The sequence below is a fragment of the Balaenoptera borealis genome, assembly GCF_965194805.1.
Source record: "Balaenoptera borealis genome assembly, chromosome: 13".
Taxonomy (NCBI): Eukaryota; Metazoa; Chordata; class Mammalia; order Artiodactyla; family Balaenopteridae; genus Balaenoptera; species Balaenoptera borealis.
The window spans coordinates 17,561,949-17,582,670 of record NC_138870.1 but is presented as its reverse complement, the minus strand read 5'-3'; the positions used below and the strand labels follow the sequence as shown (position 1 = coordinate 17,582,670).

Sequence of the window (20,722 nt, the reverse complement as noted above, 5' to 3'; positions counted from 1 at the left end):
ACATAAGAGGTAAAAGTTCACACAAGACTGCCCTAACGGTACATTTATAAGTCAAAGTGATAAATGCACTAAAGAACTAAAAAGTAAGAATCGACGACTTGGAAAGTAATGAATGTCAGGAAAGTTCAGGAATAGCATTATGACCTCTGAAAAATGATCGAAGTGTTTTTGGTCTAAGCACAGATCCTAAGCCAACGCATGGCTGGACTTCCTGCCCAGCGTCCAGGAGTGACGCCCGCAGGGTCTCCTCTTTCCAAATCATAAGGAGTTCTAGATTTTAAGGGCACCAACATTATGTCCCCAAAAGACCATACAATAAGTATATGTTTTTTAAACTGAAGAATTCTTTTGATTTTGATCTAGTCTTCTTTCTGCACAAGCAAAATACTAGCATTCATTTCTTTCACTTATTTATTGTGGGCAGTTTCCATTTCTGAATGCCACTTTATTTTTTAGATAATTTACTTTATCAGTGTTCAGTTATATCTGGATCCAACATTCCCAACCGAATTCTCACACTTTTCATTGAGGACTAGTTAATGGCTTACAGAAGTTCCACTGAAAAGATTTAAAAGCTCTCGTTGTCATTCTCTGAAGGGGTGAAGAAGAGCTAATCCCATTATTATTCAAGTAAAACGGAATGAGAAGTGGACAAAATGAGGCTACTGCCTTAATAACTGTGCTATAATTTAGGTCCTGTTTATCTAGCAAAAACAATTTCAATGTAGCCAAAACAAGTCATTAAGAGGAAAGACAGACACTCTTCAAATGGTAAAGACATACAGTTAGCTTCCTGTGTCAAAATGAGAATAGAGTGGAAGGTTTTGCTCCTAAATTTTTTAATTTTACATTTGACGAAAATATCAAATAAATTTAGTAATGGCTCCTTTACCAAAAGAATATACCTTGCTTATTTCAAAAGGTGAATTAATTTATAACTAAATTCTCAGTTTGTAATTTATGTTTTCAAAGAGAAACAACATTCAGATTTTTTTAAAAATAATATATTCAAAGATATCTCAAACTCTCAAAGTATTCAGTAATGGCAGCCTTTCTAAAAGATCTATCTATGAGATCATTTGACATCCACAAACTAAAAGAAACTTATTCCCAGAAAACAAAGTTGGAAATAACTTTTTTATTTCTAAACTGTACTCCTAGTTTATTTAAAGGCATGATAATCTGCCTAACATACTCAGAAGAGAGATGTCTGATTTCAGTGAGAGGAGGTGACAATATCTCTATTAAGAATTATAACTACAGCAACAAAATATTCTTATTTGACTTAAAACTTTCTATTTTAACAAGTCAAGTTCTATTAAAAACTAGATGGACCCCCCCCAAAAAAAAATTGACTGGATAAACTAAAACCTATCACTTCAATAAAACCTTGTGAACTGTTGACTTTTAAATTCCTCTGGACTCTGAAATTATGCTACCAAACTTCTAGATTATTCAGCACAATTGGACTAGTGCTACAGTTGGATGACATGTGAAATAAGCTAATTTCACAGTCATCTCTGGAAGCAACAGGCTCAAATTATATTTTGTAACAGCAAATTAAAAGATTAAAAAAAGAGATAGTATTTACTTTACATTAGACTTTTCAGAAAACGCAGCAATTCAGTAAGAACCTCTAATAAGGACACAGACTGACTGTAAAAAGATGTAGCTGAACACCTGCCAACACTTTGTAGAAAGTGACAGACGGGAACAAATAACGTCAAAGTTGATTCTTTCTCAATTAATGTATTAGTTGCACATGAAAAAGACTTGAATTTTTATTTTTCTGAAAAATGTGCCCTAATTTCAGAGACCTTTCTAAAGTTCACACCCCAGTGATCTTGGTGGTGGCTTTGGTTATTTTCAGTTGGAAGTGAGCTAAAAATAAATATCTAGGACTCATGCTGAACGTGGGATTTCCTACCATGAAAGGCACAGGCAAATTCAGCCCCTTATCTGACACATGGCAGAGAATATTTTTAAAGTAATAAAAGTACAAACATTAAAAATGTAAGTTCACAGACTAGTGAATAGGCTATTTCTTTTCTTCTCTCTATAGAAGTTTACTTCGATGGGTTTAATCACTAGCTCAATCTCAGGAGATTAGAGGGATAAATATTTCAGATTAAAATCATTTCTTTCTTTTCTATCCATTTATTCCGCCAGTTAGCGTCTACCACAAGCAAGGCACTGGGCTGAAATTTTCTAAAGCAAATACTTATGGCTGACACAAGGAGGCCAGAAAGGTTGATTCCTTTTATAATGAGAACCGTTGTGATATGAATCTGACTTCTTCAGTTCTTGAGCCTAGAAAGCAAATGTTCAAGGAAGCCTAGGCAACTCAGGGTGCCTCTCCCAACTTCCTGGGAGACTGTTGCTGAGTCGGGACCCCAAAATACTAACTCCCAAACAAGGGGATGTTTCATATCACAAGGACAAGCACTGCCTCCTGAAGACCATTTCCTAAGTGGACCTGTTAATTCCATCCTCTAAAATACTTGGTTTAAAAATAAGAACGATTTCCTTTCTCTGTGCTCAAGCTAGTTTAACAATGTCCAAAGGAGGCTGACTTCACAGGACTCACCACAAAATAAAACATTCCCCCCCCCAGATAATACTGCTATGACTTGCAACTTCCATTAGGTTTATTTAAGTGGATTATACCTGAAGAGGAGGAAACACCTGCCACAGACATAGCATAAATATTCAGTTATTTCAACTTACTTCAGAAGGTGGAAAATTTCTATTAAAATCCAATTAAGGGGCTTCCCTGGTGGCGCAGTGGTTAGGAATCCGCCTGCCAATGCAGGGGACGCGAGTTCGAGCCCTGGTCTGGGAAGATCCCACATGCCGCGGAGCAACTAGGCCCGTGCGCCACAACTACCGAAGCCCCCGCGCCGTGCTCCACAATAGGAGAAGCCACTGCAATGAGAAGCCCGCTCACCACAACGAAGACCCAACGCAGTCAAAAATAAAAAAATAAATTAAATAAATTTTTTAAAAAATCCTTTTAAATCAAAACCACAAGCTTCTGGCATAAAATTATTTCAATATTCTGACAAGGTACTGCGGGGTGTAGGGGATAGGAAGGCATTCCTTAAATTTTTAAACACACTCTGACTGAGAAGAATCTATTATGTTAAAAAAAAAACATGAAATAAAATGCATTTCTTGGAAAAAAATATATACATACACACACATACAGTACATTGTCAGAAGAGAAGACTGGCCCCCAAAAAATTACAAGACCAACCTCTACATTAATTTAAAGCAATTTCAAAATTAGCCAGGGCAAATGACTAGTTACATTCAAATACAAACTCTTTCAAGTAACAGGTATGATTACTATGGCATTTTATTCTCCAGCTAGCTACTTCAAGAAGTCTAAATTAATCCAGCTTCACCAGGAGTGAGATTGAGTCCACATTATTTCATTTTAGACAAATGTGCTTCTTTGTATATCTAGATTCTATTACCTTTGCTCTTTCTAGATTATTTCCTAAGTGATATGTAAAAACCTATGTATCTCACTATTTTTATTCTCTAGTGCAAAGATAAATAATAGATCTTGCTTTAAAAGGGAGAAATTTATGAATCAAAAGTCATCATAAAGTCATTTATAAGTTTTGATTTATAAATCAAAAGTCATGATAAACATCACACAGATATAAACCAATATACGCAAAATGAATGCATACTTTAAAAAATAATTCTATACATCTGTGTATATAAAGGAACATGCTATATTTAAAAGTTGTTTTCTGATCACTTCTCGATGCAATATTGGAACTATGACTACAGTTATGAATTCATAGAGCTTGGGGAAAGGAGATGGAAGGAAGGTGACATTTAAAAGTTCTTCCTTTTCATCTGTACATTTTTTTGAGTTTACCCGGCAGTTTGAAATCACACAGAGCTTCAAAAGCCACCTAATCTCAATTCCTAGTTTAGAAATTCCACACTATCAAAATCTCCAGTCCTCTCTATACACAAAATGGAAGCATTTTCCTTTTGTATATCCATGAGAGTGGTGTTTACATAAGCAATAGTGAAAAATCATCAGCCCTTTACAGACACTGTTAGAATTTTCATCCATTAAAGCTACTAGCCGGTTTGCGGCTTTAGTTTCCTAAGTTACCAAGATAACGACCTGCATTACAAACATAAGCACTTTCATTTCTAAAGAGACATTAGATAACCCAATTACAGACTAATCACCATGAACACGGCTGATCACGTGTTCACACTGTATATATAAGCCATCCCTGTTAACTAACCACACTTCCAAAGGCAAATTCATAATTAGCTGGAAATCCTGATTCTGTGTTACAAATCAAGTTAACAAAAAGCTTCCTTATTTAAGGGCTCTGTTAAACTCCCGCTCCAGTTAAAATCAACATATTTTAAAATATGTGCAATAATGAGAAATGAAGAAAAGAGGGAAAACAGACTGACGTGCCAACTATTAGAGTGGTAAGTGGTACAAAAATGAGCTATCAAGACTACATACAAATGTGAACAGTTGTATATTAAGTGATATCATTAAATCTACATGGATTTTCCATTATAACAGAAGAGGTGACATTGGTATTCAAGTACTTCACCTCTTTAAAAATGTCCCAAAAGGTAGCCATTAGCCACATGCGTCTACCAAGTACTTGAAATGTGGCTGCACAAGACTGAGATGTGCTGTAAGTGGAAAACACACACCACATATTTAGACTTTAGCACAAAAAGCAGAAAGCAAAATACCTCGCTTTTTTATGTTGATTTTCTGTTGACAGGGTATAATGGATTAAATTAAACAGTATTATCATGGATTTCACCTGTTTGGTTTTTTTTTTTTTTTTTTTTTACTTTTTTATAAGGCTACTAGAAAATAGAAAATTCAGTACTTTGTTATATTTCTATTGGACAGCGCTTATCTATAATGTTTACAGGACTGTTTTCATCAAAGCCACTGGGTGACACTGTTTCTCCACTAAATTGATGCAACCAAAGCAATTTCCTGGCAGAGGAAAAAGTCTTGCACATACACGTGCACACACACCAACGGACATCGTGTGCTCCTTATAATTATTCATATTCTTAGGGTGAAAAAACATGAAAACATGTAAGTAACTTCATCACTATCTGAGCAGGACTGGCAGTACTTAAAATCTGTAATAATCATTCAGATTCCTCAATAATAAATGACAGCTCTAATCAAATCAAACAGACAGAAGCTGTTTCGTTTGTGACTTTTCCCAAATAGCTTTCCATCTTCTAAATGGTAATGTTCTTCATGACTTCCTCTAATATTACATCCTATTTCCTTACATTTTAACAGATTCCTACAGAAACCATGCAAAATAATTTAGGTGAACAAAAACTACCAGCTGTTTTTGCTAACAAAGAAATGCTTTACCCATGTGCAGATGACTTTTCAAACCGAAGTCTGAAATCCTGAACATTTTTAAATCAATTTATTGAAAAACTAAAATGAAAACCAAAATCAATATTTACACCACCATCACACACTCTTCTTTGATGAGATAAAGAGTCTACAAAGTAGGACTTTGCAATGCAATTGGCATTCATTTCTGGGACAAAGTCCTGAATAATACATTCTAAAGGCTGCCTGGTAGGTGACCAGAAAATTCATTGTAAGGGCTCCAAAGAGTTTTGTGATATGTGTCCTCTCAATGGGTTTTACTCAATCTTCTAATTTTGAATGAGAATTTAGAGTTGAAAATTACAAATGAAACGTAGGCTTAAAATGATCTGCCTTACTCCTTTCCTACTCTGTTCCCCCAGCGGCAGATTCAAGTCCAAGAGAGAATTGGATAAAAGCCAACATTTTGCCGCAGGCTGCTACATACTTTTAACGGGCTCTCCCTCAGTTTCCTTTTCTCTAAAATCAGACTAATTCTAGTCTCCTAACTACAGCCTGCACAGAATTAAGCATTTTAAGATCGCATTACAAGTTCCTTACAGCCATAGACTACCTCAGGATAGGAGAACCATCGTTGTGGTACCTTGAGGTATAACATGTCCTAAATCCTATAATAGTTTTACCTGTATTTCAGAAGTCCTATTAGTGTATACTAAATTAATTTCCACTTCAAAGAAACAATTCTCCCTTGTCTTCAAAACCTAAACCTGCTCAAAATCTAAATAAAACATTTATATTTAACCATTATGTATTGAGGACCTTCTGAAAATCTGTGAAAATATCAACTTTTTCCCCAGAAAAATTAACAGATGAAGTTTTACATAAAATTTCAGAGAAGCGATGAACAGATCTGGATCTAGATTTAAAACCTGCTCTAAGCTATTGTATGCATTCCTTCAACAATTATCTAAGAGGTCATTTAGATATTTTACTGTGATTTCCCCTTTTCTTACGTTGATGTCTCATTACCCTAACTAGGTTCTAAGCTCTGCAGAGCTAAGGTGCTACATCATACCTGTGTGCAATCTGTATGCTTTCTAGCACAAGGCTTAACACATAGACAAAAATATGTTGATATGACTTCTTATAGGTTCACCGACCAAAAACTTTTATGAATAACATTAGCTAAGGATAGCATCTTTTAAAATAGTGTACATTTTGGGTGAACACGTACGACTAATATTTTCAACAACTGCTATCTGACAGATCTTTCTCTGAACTATAACTTCTGCACATCTTTAAGATTTCTCCCCCCAGAGATCAAACCTGTGTATCTTACGTTGACAACAGTGCAAACGTACATTCTCAAGTGCAAAGTTAAAAGACCATTCCCCAGGAAAGCCTTACGGAAAACAAAAACAAACAAAAAATACTCCTTTAAAAAATACTACCAATAGTAAAAGTATATACTGATAGCTAATTCCTACAAGGATTTAAATTTCTATGTAAAGGATCTAACGGTCATTTGAATATTAACAGAGCACAGATTTAGGTGCAAGAATATGGAGGTGTCTGACTCTTCTGGCTCATTCTGAATTATTTGATAGAGCTTCGCTGAAAACGTGAATGTAGAAAATAAATGCAAATTGAGTTTTCAATCTAATATATTTGAGGTTTTTCTTTTAAGACACAATTATAAATATCACACTCAGAAGAGAAAAGGGAGGCGGAGACGCCAATGGAATAGGAGACACATGGCCAATGAAAACAATTCACCAGAAACACGTAGGATTATGTCTAATTTCGCAAAGCTCAAGAAACTTGCCCTATGCAAAACAGGTTTTCTGAAAAATCCAACTCCCACCCCTAAACCCCAAATAAACTCATTCTTTTGCTAGATTAAATATGCCAAGTTTTCAAGGAAGTCTACATAGACTCTACTGGGCTGTTACTGGCACAAACCATATTAATTGAAAATCTTAAAATGTAATATATAGGCATGTTGCTAATTTTGAGGCTCATAAACATCCTACTTCAACATAATAAATGAGAATTTATGGAAAAGGGAAGTGAAATTAAATTTGGTGAGGCCTTTATTCACGTAGAGTCCTGAAGAGATTCTTCTCAGAGCTGTATTTCCTAACAGACTACAACAAATTCACACAAATGTCACTACAGATATAATGAATGTTTTTTCATGCCAGTGTCACTCACCCTTGCCTGCCTGCGCCCCTCCCCTCCAGGCTTTTCAAAATGTATTTCATACACAGAGTCACTGTTCTGGTTGTTTATTTAATTAATATGACAGCCCAGCATACACAGCATTTCTTTCAGTTGAACAGTTTTAACTTTTTTACACTTTAGGCTCAATACAGAAAGAGTAAAATTACTGTTTGCCTCCTTCCAACCTCTGTAAATTTATATAGATTCACTGACTCTTTCTGTCAAAACAGTTTTTCAGTATGCTTGAAATGTCTATATTCACAAAGTAAAATCACAATTTTGTCCCTACACACCAAAAAATTCTTTTCCCTCACCTTTCCCAAGGGATGAGAAAATCTTGTTTTTTCCTTTTCAGGGTTTTCAAAAGTTGGCATTAATTAATTTTAATTCTGTCAGCAGGTCATAAATAATCAATATTGTTCTTTGTATAACCATGAGCAGAGTGATACTACTGAAATGTGATAGAAGCTACAATTGAATTAAAAACCCATGGTTGTTTCAGAAACGTATTCAATTTGAGAAGTGTTATATTATCCTGAAATGTATTTAGGAGTTTAAAGGACAATACATTCTGTATTTTCAGAAGCAATCTATACTGTAAATGCAAGTAAGTTATACTTTTTACCAATCATGTAAGAAGGCCTACCATATGCCTACCATTGAAAACTACACCTACTACGATATTCCACTATTTTTGTTTTGTTGCTGGCTTTTTTGCTTGAAAATACCTTTCTTACATCACTGATGAAAAACGTGATTCTACTTGTGATAACCAACCACTAGACTCTTGCAAAAACTACTGCATTCCTACAAAAATCTGCTAAAGATGTTTTTTGCTAAAGATGTTTAATTGAGAGCTGTAAGGACTTATGTCTGGGAATCTATTTTGATGTTTAATTACACAATGTGAAGTATATAGCTGTACATTTCTGACTGATACTGTACCCATCACAAAGAATTTTGTCATGAAGTGGTAAAACTGCATTAACAGTGAGAGGCGTACGGCTTGTGTTTATTTTATGTGAAACCATAGGCAAAGATATTAAATTCTTCTTAATATATAACTATAATAAAATGGCATTGGTTTGGAATCTTTCCTAAATCAATGTACATGGTGGTCGCAGTAATTAGAGGGGAATGTCTGGCCAATTGCCTTCTCTGATGTATGAGGAGAATAGAGAGACATCCCTTCAAATACAATTTCCAAGTGTTAAAAATTGCTAAATTAAAATTTTATGTTTAAAACTAACATATTTATTAATCATGCATAATATCTAATAATCCAAGAAATTCTAAGGACCTTAGAGTTCAGAGGGCACGGTGATACCTGCTCAGGGACGTGAACATCTGCTCAGGAAAGATACATACACCTTAATGGAACCATCTGCCTTCTTAACCAAAAAAGTACAGTTTGACTCACTGATCTACAAAATCTTGAGGATACTGGGCTGGTAGGATTGAACTAAAAGCCATGCAAATGTTACCAACTTTGTTCTTTCCTGAAGTAGATACCTTCACTTGCATCTCACAGATACACCCCACGTCCCATTAATTCTGGGACTGAAGACTAGATCTATGTCTCCTTTCTTTGGTTGAAGCCATCTTTATGATCAATGCTGCAAAACTCAATTCTATATGTAATAGCTGATCTACTGTCTTCAGTATGGTTGGGGAAGGGAGAAAGGGAGTGAGGGAGGGAGGAAGGGAGGGACAGAAATCCATCTGTCATTTGGTTTGCCTTATGAAAATTTTATCATCTATTCTCCTTGACCTTTTAGAATTGAGTCATTGCAGAGAGAGAGGTCCCAAGAAAGTGGCCACTATCATTCATCTGGAAAAGAAAAGGCTGGAATTCTCTCACCTTTAAACCTCATAATGAGCAAGGTCCAAATAAATTCTCAGGAGGACTCTGCCAGCCTCTCTGTGTTTTATGTACTCACACCTCTACTTAAAATTCACTTGTTGCCTGCGATTGTCTTAAGAGTAGACGTTCTTTCAGAAAAGAACTCCTAATCAGGTAGCATTCAGGCCAGGGTTATATATGTGTTTTATAATTATTTTGATTCTTGACTTCATAAAGCATGCGGATGACAGTGGTACACTTTGCACCCTTAATGAGAAGTTTGTTTCCTTGTGGTAAAACAGATAAGCCATTTACTATATAGCTCCTGAACTTTTCACACAGGCTAACGTATGAGATATTGCCCTGTCTTATAAGATCCTAGTGCGTGTTAGTTCCCACCCACCCCCAACAATTATGCTCAGCAACAACCTAAATGAGTCATATATAAAAACTAGCCTTAAGTAACACGTTCACACTCACCCATGCCCTCATTAAAACTTCCAGTGAATAAATTTCTGCTAAATGTAACCTTGTTTTTCCATCAACCATAAGAGATAGTCTCTCACTTTAGAAGAGTCTTCATAAACACAGCCTTTAAAAAAATAGCAGCCAAGAAAACTGACCAAAATAGATTACAAATATACATTTTCAACAGAAGTCATCAGCAAAACACGTAAAAATGCAAAGCTCAGTTAATTCCTTATAAGTTTGCAGATTATTCAAATCCTCCATTTATCAATTCAAACCAGAGAAAACCAATAAAAATCTACAGGCTAATTAACACCACTGGTTAATTCCCCTAAACAACTTCTTATCTTAAATCCACCCTTAACTCCTTACCTTCTAAATGTTAATATGAAATTTCAGAAATTTTAATTTCAGAGGCTAAATGACATTAATTTGGAGTCAAGTTATTTATGCTTAAATCACAGATTTGACTTAGAAATTTAGGTTAAATTTTGCAATGATCAGATCACATTTCCTTATAAGTTAAAGAAAAGTGTGTTCACAAAATATTTAAACTAGCAGTGTTGTCATTTAAAAGACATTCTCTAGGTGACTTTAAAAAGAAATTAAAATGTTTTTCCCCCTCATTGGTTTACCCTTAAGTAGACAGCTTACTTTATTCTGGTGATTTCCAGATTTCTACCAAAACTGAGTATCAGTCAGTGGCCTGTTTTTAACTTCACTCTTAGAGTAAGCTAAACCCAAGAAATATTTGCTTTATCTAAACGAAAAGCTAAATAAGTACATTTGTTTTAAAATAAACACAGAGACTATGATGCTGTCATCCATTCTGCTAAATAATGTCAAACAACCACATTCTGTGGGTTCAACTCCATTTCAGAAACAAACTGGCCACCACACCATATGGTGACTGCTATTTCTTAGAAATACCCAAATGATTATCCACAGAATAACCTAAAAAGAAAAAGCTTAGTATGTCTTAGGATACTCTCTCACTCCCTGAAGTTGTCCTAATAGTACCACAGGTAGGCATAAATTTAAATGGGAAAAGTGTAAATTTCCACTTGCTGTACATAAGCAGCTCTCTACCACCCCTACCCCCAAGTGTCAAATCAGCTTGGAGTAGAGAGGCAAATGCTGAGGTACTCCTTCTCAGATACAATCTGCTTTTAAAATTGGGATTTGTTCTTTTATGCCCTTTATAGCAACTATACTCCATGGTCTCAAAACACTTCATGATAATAAGGAAATTGGTCCCCATAATTCACTGAACTTTTATTTGGGATAACTTCACTCATAATTCTAGATTCCTCCTCCTCCTCCCTGAAAGATTGATATTACCAGCAATTTAGAAATACTCTCCTGAATTAATATTTCCTGTATAAATCCATTTGAATTTCTAAATATTCACTTAAGTATGTAGATACTCAAGAGATATGTTTTCTTAAGTTGATACTAACAGCGCAGTCCATGATTCTGGCAAATTCTTAAGTTCAGACATATTGTTCCCCAAATTGAAGTTTATGACGATAATACAAAACACATGAGCATGTAATAATGTATGTCCCCAAATCACACTTAAAAACAAACTGGGCACCACCAAACGCAGTCTCTTCAAGTAAAACGTACTGCAAGACCAGAAAGCGTATCAGCACCTCACCTTCAAGCATGCCTTGCTTTAACTGTAAAATATTTTTACTGACGTCCATAAAAGTTTACCTGTCCCTTTAGAAGAAAAAAATTTTATAAAAAGAAACAGAAAGAAATCTAGTAAAACCCTCGTTTTAAAAATCACCCATCGCTTAAAAAAAAAAAAATTAAACTTAATTCGAACATTTCTGCTAAAGGAGGAAAGCCTGAGGCAAGCCATACGCAGGTGTAGCAGATCTAAAAAGTTGGCCCAGCTGTGGAAGACCCCGCAAAGCTCATCTAGTTTTATTACTTATTCGGGTTCCTGTTGTTCAGGTTATAAAATACTGTGTGAGAGGGGGAGAAAAACCCGCTAGTTTCCAACTAAGTCTGAAGTTAGAGCAGTTTTCTGGGCTATCTTTCTTTCTGTTCCCAGCGCTCGAATTCCCTCCACTTTGTGGCGGATCCCAAGGGTTTCAAGTTTTCCCGAGAGGTGAGTGAGAGGGGCTGCCAGCGCTTACCTGTTCCCTCGGGATGCAGGGCAGGGAGGTCCTCCGATGGGACTTGCTGCTGCAGCCCGACATCTCGGCGGACACCACGGAGCTGGACCGCCTCCTCCTCTTAAACACCGGGATCTCTTCCTTGGTCCCAGCAATCAGCTGGGACCCGAAATGCTCCCTCGGAGCCGCCCCCGTGGACTGTGGCAAGAGTTGCTCCACGTACCTGGCCAGGAGGATCCCCAGCACTCCGGCCAAGTACGCCAGGTAAGGTCTCCAGGCGACCTTGAACCTCTCTAGGGAAATGAGGGCCACGGTCCTGACCGCGCTAGTCAAGGCGATCATGAGGACGCCCAGCCTCAGCCTCAGTACCAGCCATGTCGCGGCGGCCAAGCAGCTGAGCACCACCCCCGCGGCGGGGAGCGAGAGTAAGTGATCCTCCCCGACGCCCAGCCCAATCTGGACGAGCGCTTCCCCCCCGCAGCAGGCGGCCAGCAGCGCGACGGCCAGAGGCAGGCGCACCCCGGCGCGCTGGAGGTACAAGCCCATCCAGAAGAAGGCACACAGGAGACTGAAGAGCAGCGCCGAGGGCTGCAGCCAGGGGCCGAGCGGCGCGCCGCCCCCGGGAGCACCTCCCCGAGGCCCCGGGAAGACGCCCCCTTCTGCTCCCGGGGCCGCTTCCTCCTCCTCCTCCGCCGCCGCCGCCGCCGCCGCCTCCTCACTCCGCTCCAGGTCACAGCCGATCTCCCCGCGGACCAGCCTCACCAGCAACGCCAGCAGAAGGGACAGGGAGCCCGCGCACAGCGCCGAGGAAAGTTTCTGCGAGCGCCGGAGCGGCCGCGGCACCAGGGCGCCCCAGCAGCCGCGGCAGCCCGGGTCCCGGGGCGATGAGGGGCCCGCGCGACGGTGGCAGTCCGGGCCCGCGGCGGGGGCCGGCCTCGCCTCTGCGTGGCCGGGCTTGGCCCCGACTCGGGCGGCCTCGCCCGGCACGGCCATGGTGCGCCCTCTTCGCGGAGTCCCCGAGGTCCCCCCGACGCCCCCACCCCGCCACACACACACACACAGACACGCACGCACGCTCGCTTGCTCTCCTCCCAATCCCACCCTCGGAATCCCTCCTTCTTCTCCCAGGCCCGCGAGCACTGAAAGTTTCAGCTTTCGAATAACTCCTGGAGAAGGCTAGATGCTCCAGAGAGAGGAGCCTTCAAGTGAAAAGCTAGCACAGGCAGAAACGATCAGACTTCCTCTTTTTCTCTCTTGGGAAAGCTTTGCAAAATTCTCCGCTCCACCCCCACCCCCCGACTTCTGTCCTCCGGGGTCTCTTCGGACTTCAGGATTTTAAAGATTGCCCGAGGCGTCCTGCGCGCGGGGTCCGCGGCCGCTGCTGGAGCCGGGGGCGCAGGGCGAGCTCGGGGCCATCCCGGGCGCTGCTGCGCGCGGGGCCCGCGGCAGATGGAGGTCCCCCTTCTCTTCCTTCCTGCAGCTCTTTCTCTATCACTCTTTCTTTCTCCTCGGCCGATCTTCCCCGGCCCGGCCCCAGGAAGCGAACCGCCATTCCCTGGGGCAGAAAGCACAGCCTCCCCAGCGTCCGTAGGTCCAGTTCATGGCAAAGGGTGGAGAAAATGGAAAAGGGACTGAGAAATAACCAAGAAGTTGCTAAGTCCCGTCGGAGAGAGACCCAGTCCGAGAGACGAGCGGCTGCCGCAAGGGAAAGGAGGGAGGACGAGCGAGCTGGAGAGGAAGGGAGGGTGAGAGGAACGGGAGGGTGAGAAGGGAGAAGGAGATTTGCTCTCTCTTTTTTTTTTTTTTTTCCTTCTTTTTTGGTGCGAGGTTGGTGGTGATTTGCAATGTTGCAGAAGGGAAGCGAGTGGAGACGACTAGTTACAATTGTATAAAAAGCAGGCAGCTGGAGTGATCTGCAATCCCGCTTGCTTTCTTTAAGGCAACTCCCTAGGAAAGCTTTCCCAGCTCAGCTCCCGCCCCTCCCCCGGAGGAGGCGCTGCTCTCAGCTCCGGCGCTCCTTTCCCCGGAGCCGGGCCGCGCGGCCAGCACCTTGGCGAAGGGGTTGCTCAGACCCGTCCACCGCCCAGCTCGTTGCATCCGGGGGGCGCGGGGGTCTGCGGCTGGCCCTCACGCCAAGCTGGCCAGGACGTTGGGGGAAAAAAGGACTGTGCTTGGATACTTAGAAGGCGATGGGAGTCAACAGACTTCCCACTGTCGTGAAAAATGACAGCCACATCTGTCTGAGTGATTCAAAGATGCTTATATCAGGTACAACAGCAAACCAATTTCAGGTGGCATTGTAAGGCCTTGACTGCTCCTGCTGGAAGGTCTGTTTTCAACAGAAAAGCCAAGCTTTTCTGTTGGGCCAAATAATGGAAAATCTCAACAAGCTACCTAGACCGTAATAGCATTATTTAAAAAGAAGGGGGAGGGGAGAGCACTTTTAAAAAATTGTTACTTTAAAAAAAAAATGCATGCGAATAATAGTCAACAGTTGTTGTTGATGGTGGATGGTAAAACTACATTGAGATTAAGTGACCCTGGCCTCAAAAAGGTGTACAAAGTTAGGAAGCCCGAACAGTCAATCATGAAAGTAACATAAAGAAATCTCAAGAGATGGGTGGTGAGAACAGGTAGGTTAACACTAGAAAAGATCTTAGAAGACCGTCTGGTTGTGAAATACTATGTCTACCATGAATAAAGCTTATGAGAAAAAAATCATGACCCTAGTTATTGAAGTTTACAGGCTACACATTTCATGTACTGTAGGAATGTAGTATTTGTGAAACTGAAGGAAAAAAATTTAAAGCTAACTTTTTTGGGCAGATTATGAGAAATAATTCAATATCTGTTCAATGGACTTTTTTAAAGTCCATCAATGTGGGGAGCTAGTTTCTTTCTCCACTTAACACAAGAATAGGTCCACTCTTGTTCATTTTTAATATGGCTACCTTAGATGCCATTTGCCCTCAATAATAATAATAATCCCATTGTGTCTTAATTATCTGGACATTCCAGGTTAAAGTGTGTTTAGAGCCTGGAGTATTTGGATAATTGGCTCAATATGCCACTGTATTTTATGTGTAGAGATGAAGCAATATAAAGAAAAGGCAAAGGAGATAACTTGAGATAAAATTAAATCATGGGATAGGGGAGAAGTTGGCTTAAGTCTTAAGCTTAGCTTCATGGGAAACAGCCTGCTCTAGTTTGGGACAGGGATTAGTATTAGGGCATAAATGGATATGAGAAGCTATGATGATACAGCTTCTCTCCATCAGATGTCCAGAACCGTGTTTCCACATGCAAAACAAGTTGGGCAGCTAGTCAATGGCAGTGGGCACCATCTGTTTAATAATTAAAGAAACAGGAGCAGCGATGTCTTTGCCAAAGACAAATGAGCCCCCTAGCCTGCACACATACTTTTTTGAGTTTCCTTTTTAGACGTATGATTCATATGCCAGCGCCTACCTGAAACATTTCAGAGTGAAAAGCCTTGATTGGAATATCATGCTAATATCCACTGGCATCAAAAATACCATATTAAAATGAGAAACTTAAAATCTGGGCATATATCAAGGTTAGAAAGAAAGGAATAGTGAGAATTTTAGAATATTTCCATTTTCACTGTAGTCTACCCCCCACAGTTATCTCAGTTCTTTAGAAAAAAACAAATCACCATAAAAACTGAACATGTAGGAGATGGAATGTAGATATTAAAGCAACACTGCGACGGAAAAAACATAAGAATGGCATTTGTTAATGGCCGCAAAACAAAAACACTAGATCTGTATGTTAAACAATGACATTCTTGAGGTGTTCAATAGTATTAGAGAGGCAATATCCTGATTTCTCCCAATTCTCAACAAACATCACAACCAGAAAGTTATTTGTCCCACCAAAAGGAAAGAAGGTAGATTCCACCCCTCACCGGCATTACCATCCAGAATCTGGAGGCAGAGAAATGAAAACAACAAAATACTCGTCTTAGGTAGATGCAGAAAGCTGCAGTTCTCTACTACCTGAAAGAAGCATCTAGCGTTGTGCGCAGCATATTAAATGAAATCAGACCCAACTCGTAAAGCGGACATTGAGCAACCACATAGAAATAGAAACTTCCCATTTTCTGCAGACAGTGACTGATGAGTTCTAATTCAAGAAAGTGACAACACAGCCAAAAGATCAGGAAAATGTGGTACACACAGAAAAAGAGAATAGGGAAAATGGAAAGAAAAATTCAAATTTGACTTGCTAAAGCCCTCCACTTAGCCAAAGCCAGGGATTGTGTTTTATTAGTACTTTGTGAAGACGATCTAGAAATTAACCCCATTGCATATCACTTGCATTTGGCCAAATATAGTTATCATTAAGGGAATTCTGTTAAATTCAAAAGTTTACACCCCACAGTATGGGTTCACTCATTCTCCACTACACACCTGGCCTCCGTGCATGTAATCCAATGGGTATCTAAAATATAATTTATCCAATACACAATTCTTAACTTCCAGCTCCCTCCCTGCCCTTCCACCACCAATCCCCACACACTCAACCTATTTCTCCTTGGTCCTCTCCCACCCCAGGAAGAAAACATAACCACCTATCTAGTTGCTCAGCCCCCCAAGGAGGGTATTGCCCTCCATTCCTTCCTGTTTGCCTTGCTCTAGCTCCAGTCTATTAGCAAGTCCACTTGATTCTTTCTCTAAAATACAACCGAAATCTATCCACTTTTCACCATTCCTCTTATAATGACCAACCCAGGACCCATCATCATCCCTGGCCTGGACAGTTGCAATAACTTTCCTGGAGGAGGGTGTTGCCCTCCTACCACTCATTTTCTACACGACAGCCAGAGTGATGGTTTTCAAATGTGAATCCTATGATGTCGCTCCCTCCTTAAAACTGTCCAAAGGCTTCCCATCACACCTGCATGACCTAAAGTCCCCCAACAGCCTGCAAGGATCTTTCCAAGCCACTCTCTGTGACTTCTCATCCTATTCCAGTTCTACTTCACTATGCAACACTGTCTATTAGAAAGTTCTTCTACAATGGAAATGTACTCTGCACTTCAAATATGGTAGCCTCTAGCCATGGGTGGCTGTTGAGCCCTTGAAACATGGCTAGTGCCACTGAGGAACTGAGTTTGGGTATTTTATTTTATTTTAATTTAAATTTTAATAGCCTCACGTGGTTAGTGGCTTCTGATGGAAAGTGCCTCCCTTACCCTCAAGCCATCTTTCTGTTCTTTATCATGTCAAATCAGGACCTTAGAATCTACAGATTTTCGCATAGCTGGGTCTTTCTGCTCCATCAGTTCTCGCCTCAAGTATTACCTGTTTACAGAGGCTTTTCCCCAACAGTCTTATCAAAAAGTCTTGGGACTCCATTTGCACGCACACGTTTTTCATTCACTCTCACACAGCCCTGTCTCATTATATTTGTAGCACTTATCCCTACACAAAATGGTCTTGTTCATTTATTTGTTTTCTTGTTCATTGTTACTGTTAAAGACAATCTGTGTATATTTTTACATATAATTGCTCAAGTGGGCAGATGCCTCAAAATCTGCAATTGAAGAGGTGGTTGCCCAGATTGAACCCACAGGCAAAATCATGCAAGCAGCGCTTTTCACAGAAAGTTGCTTTTTAAAAAATTGCTAGATAAGTTACTCATTTATAAGAGAAATAGGTAATAGTCAATGTTCTGAAAACTTTGTATTGCTTCTCAGATGAAATGTGCATCATCTACAACAGTTTTCTGTCAGGCACAGGGGAAAAGTCATTTAAATATACGCATTTGGTTAGCAAGTCAGCTGAGAAATCCAGAATTAGGAGATGTCTGAATATAAATTACTGCCAAAAAGTCATAGCTCACATCATCATCTATGAGATAGCCTCTAACTATTCCAATTAATACTACTTGAGGGGTTGAATTTAAGTTAAAGAAAATTACACATTTTGGTAAGATAGACCTTATTAACACTAACTATTCCACATCTAGTCAGGGAAAAAATGTAGAAAACTTGCATTTGGGGATGCATTGTCTCCCTCCCCCTCTGTGGAATGCTGCCCCTCTTTTTAAATCCCAAAGAATTTAAATAACAGCTTTGAATATACAGTTGTGAACTAGTATAAAAACCCTAAAGAGTAAAAGCAAGATGCAAGAACAGGTTGCATCCACAAAGCTGTTATTCACAGAGTCAGATTGTCTATAGCAGTAAACCACCAGGAAGCTTCACTTCGGCTTATGTGTCCTCTGCTTCTCCATCGTCTGAGAGTTGGCCTTCCTGACATCACATTTTGGGTGTTAAAGGCTGGCTCTACCCTATCTAAACAAATCGTTAAGGAAATCAGAGTGCTTTAGGTACAGGGATTCGAAACCTGTTCACTTGGTAGCACATGCAGAAAACAAGAACATTTTGTTATGCAGAAAACGATAACATTTTGTTGTCACGTTGGATTAAAGGGACAAAGCTTTCTGCAGATAAAGTCTTCAGGCCTGGAGCCTGAGAGCTTATAATCTCAGGTACACCTCTAACCTTTGGCACTTTAAATGGGAATTTTTGAGACATCTAGTATTTGACTCACTAATAAAATGTGTAATTCAACTGTATTCTTTATGAAGGCTGTTAAAATAAACATAGTGTAAATCCCAAGACCTTAGTAGCTTGCCAACTACAAGTCATAGTTCTTTGTCACTTCCCCATAAATTCCCTCAGTTGGTCTGCAACACAAATGCATGATCTTTGTCTAGTTTAAAAATTTGGAAATGATACACACTAAGTCTGATTTATAAAATAGATGTGGTCATGATCAGGCCTAGAATCCAAATATTTCCTACCATACATTGATGTGTTCTCCGTCGCATCCACATCCGTTACTCCGATTGATAACATCAGTAACATCGGTAACTCTCTCCTCTGGACTTGCAAGTGTTGTTACTCTTTGAAAAGTGAACTATTCTGTAAAAATACAAATATATATTCTGTTAAAGTCTTACAAATAATGATAAATTGTGTGTGTGTGAAATCAGCGTACTTTTCACTTAATAGTCTCATATACGCATATATCAAAAGGTGATGTTCCATTCAAAAGTGAAGACATGCTTTGCTTTACAGAATTCTTTGCACCTTCCGTGTCTCAATCCCAGTGGATTACAAGGTTACTAAGGAAGAAGGAACTCACAGGGTACAGAGCACATGAGTCAAACAAAAGAGTGTGAATGCATTTACTGTATATCTGGTTTTATTACAGATAGCAAAATATTATGGATATTATGAGTAATAAGAGCTTTAAGATTGCTTATATTATTATTTTAAAGAGTTTTATTAAAATGGATTATTCCACTTCTCTGCTTTAGCACTGTCAGCAAAACACATTTACTTGAATCTTTCTGTGGTGATTCAAAATCTTGTGATATCTCAGAGCTATCTTTGTAAGTAGTAATATTCAGTTGTATTTGTGCAGTTAAGTGGTGGAGGAAAGAAAGGACTGAATGTGAACTGCTTTCTGTTCAGTAATAATTACTTTTAAAATAATCCTAATCTCGGGCTTCCCTGGTGGTGCAGTGGTTAAGAATCCGCCTGCCAATGCAGGGGACACGGGTTCGAGCCCTGGTCTGGGAAGATCCCACATGCCGCGGAGCAACTGGGCCCGTGCGCCACAACTACTGAGCCTGCACTCTGGAGCCCACGAGCCACAACTACTGAGCCTGCGTGCCACAGCTACTGAAGCCCGCGCACCTAGAGCCCATGCTCCACAGAGAGGCCACTGCAGTGAGAAGCCCGCGTGCCACAGCAAGGGGTGGCCCCCGCTCGCCACAACTAGAGAAAGCCCACGTGCAGCAACTAAGACCCAACACAGCCAAAAATAAATAAATAAATAAATAATAATAATAATCCAAATCTCAAAATATAAGCAATATGTTGGCAAAAGCCTGAGAGTAATAAAGATTTACTCTTGTCTTATTCTTTAAGATCATTCACTTTAATTTAAAAACGAAATAAAAATTCTCTTCCACTGGACTCTGAATAGAGCCATACAATAATAGTGTAAAAAAATCAAAGAAATTAAAAAATTTTTTGTTGGGGCAAAGGATGGGCAGAGAGCATGTAATAGGGGAAGAGGTGGCAGGAATTTCAGTAACATCATCTTCACGAGTGAATTACAGCCCATATTTACTATAATCTACAAAAATGAGCTTTTCTGTTAAAGGAACACCTCAAATCCTATTTTATGAAGAGGAACGAATTTTACTAAAATGTAAAAGGAATATGTAACAGTATGAAAAAAAAAATCGTCTTTGGGGGGAGAGTTAGAAGGAAGAAAATACAGTGCCTGCCAAGTCAATTACTGATAAATGGTCCAAGACTGAGCTCTTTCTGACTTCGTGAGCAAATACCTCAGTTCTACAGCTGCCACTGATGTGCAGACCATTCTAAAATTTAGAACTTAAGGATGATTTGTGTTTTCAGTTAGAGAATATTTATAGAGAAAAATCTGAGGGTTGCTTGATAGAAAGGAAAATGTAAGTATAGGCTATTTCTTTTGATATTCCAATACCACTGAATTTTAAAGTTAGTTTTTACTTTACCCTCAGAAGTTATAATAGCACCCAAACTATTACTTTTTGTACATGTGATAGTAGGATGCCAGGACAAAATTTATATACAGCCCAGAAACATCTTTG

At 39.5% G+C, this 20,722-nt stretch overlaps 1 protein-coding gene across 1 annotated transcript in view; it reads right to left on the bottom strand.

Moving 5' to 3' along the window:
* The window catches only part of PDE3A (phosphodiesterase 3A), a 309,909-nt gene extending 290,148 nt beyond the window's left edge, over positions 1–19,761 (bottom strand). The window contains exon 1 of the mRNA XM_082351934.1: positions 12,062–19,761. Within this exon, the coding sequence (XP_082208060.1) occupies positions 12,062–13,033 (972 nt within the window). The 5' untranslated portion in view covers positions 13,034–19,761. The remainder of the gene's footprint in view (positions 1–12,061) is intronic.
* Between the last annotated feature and the right edge of the window lie 961 nt (positions 19,762–20,722).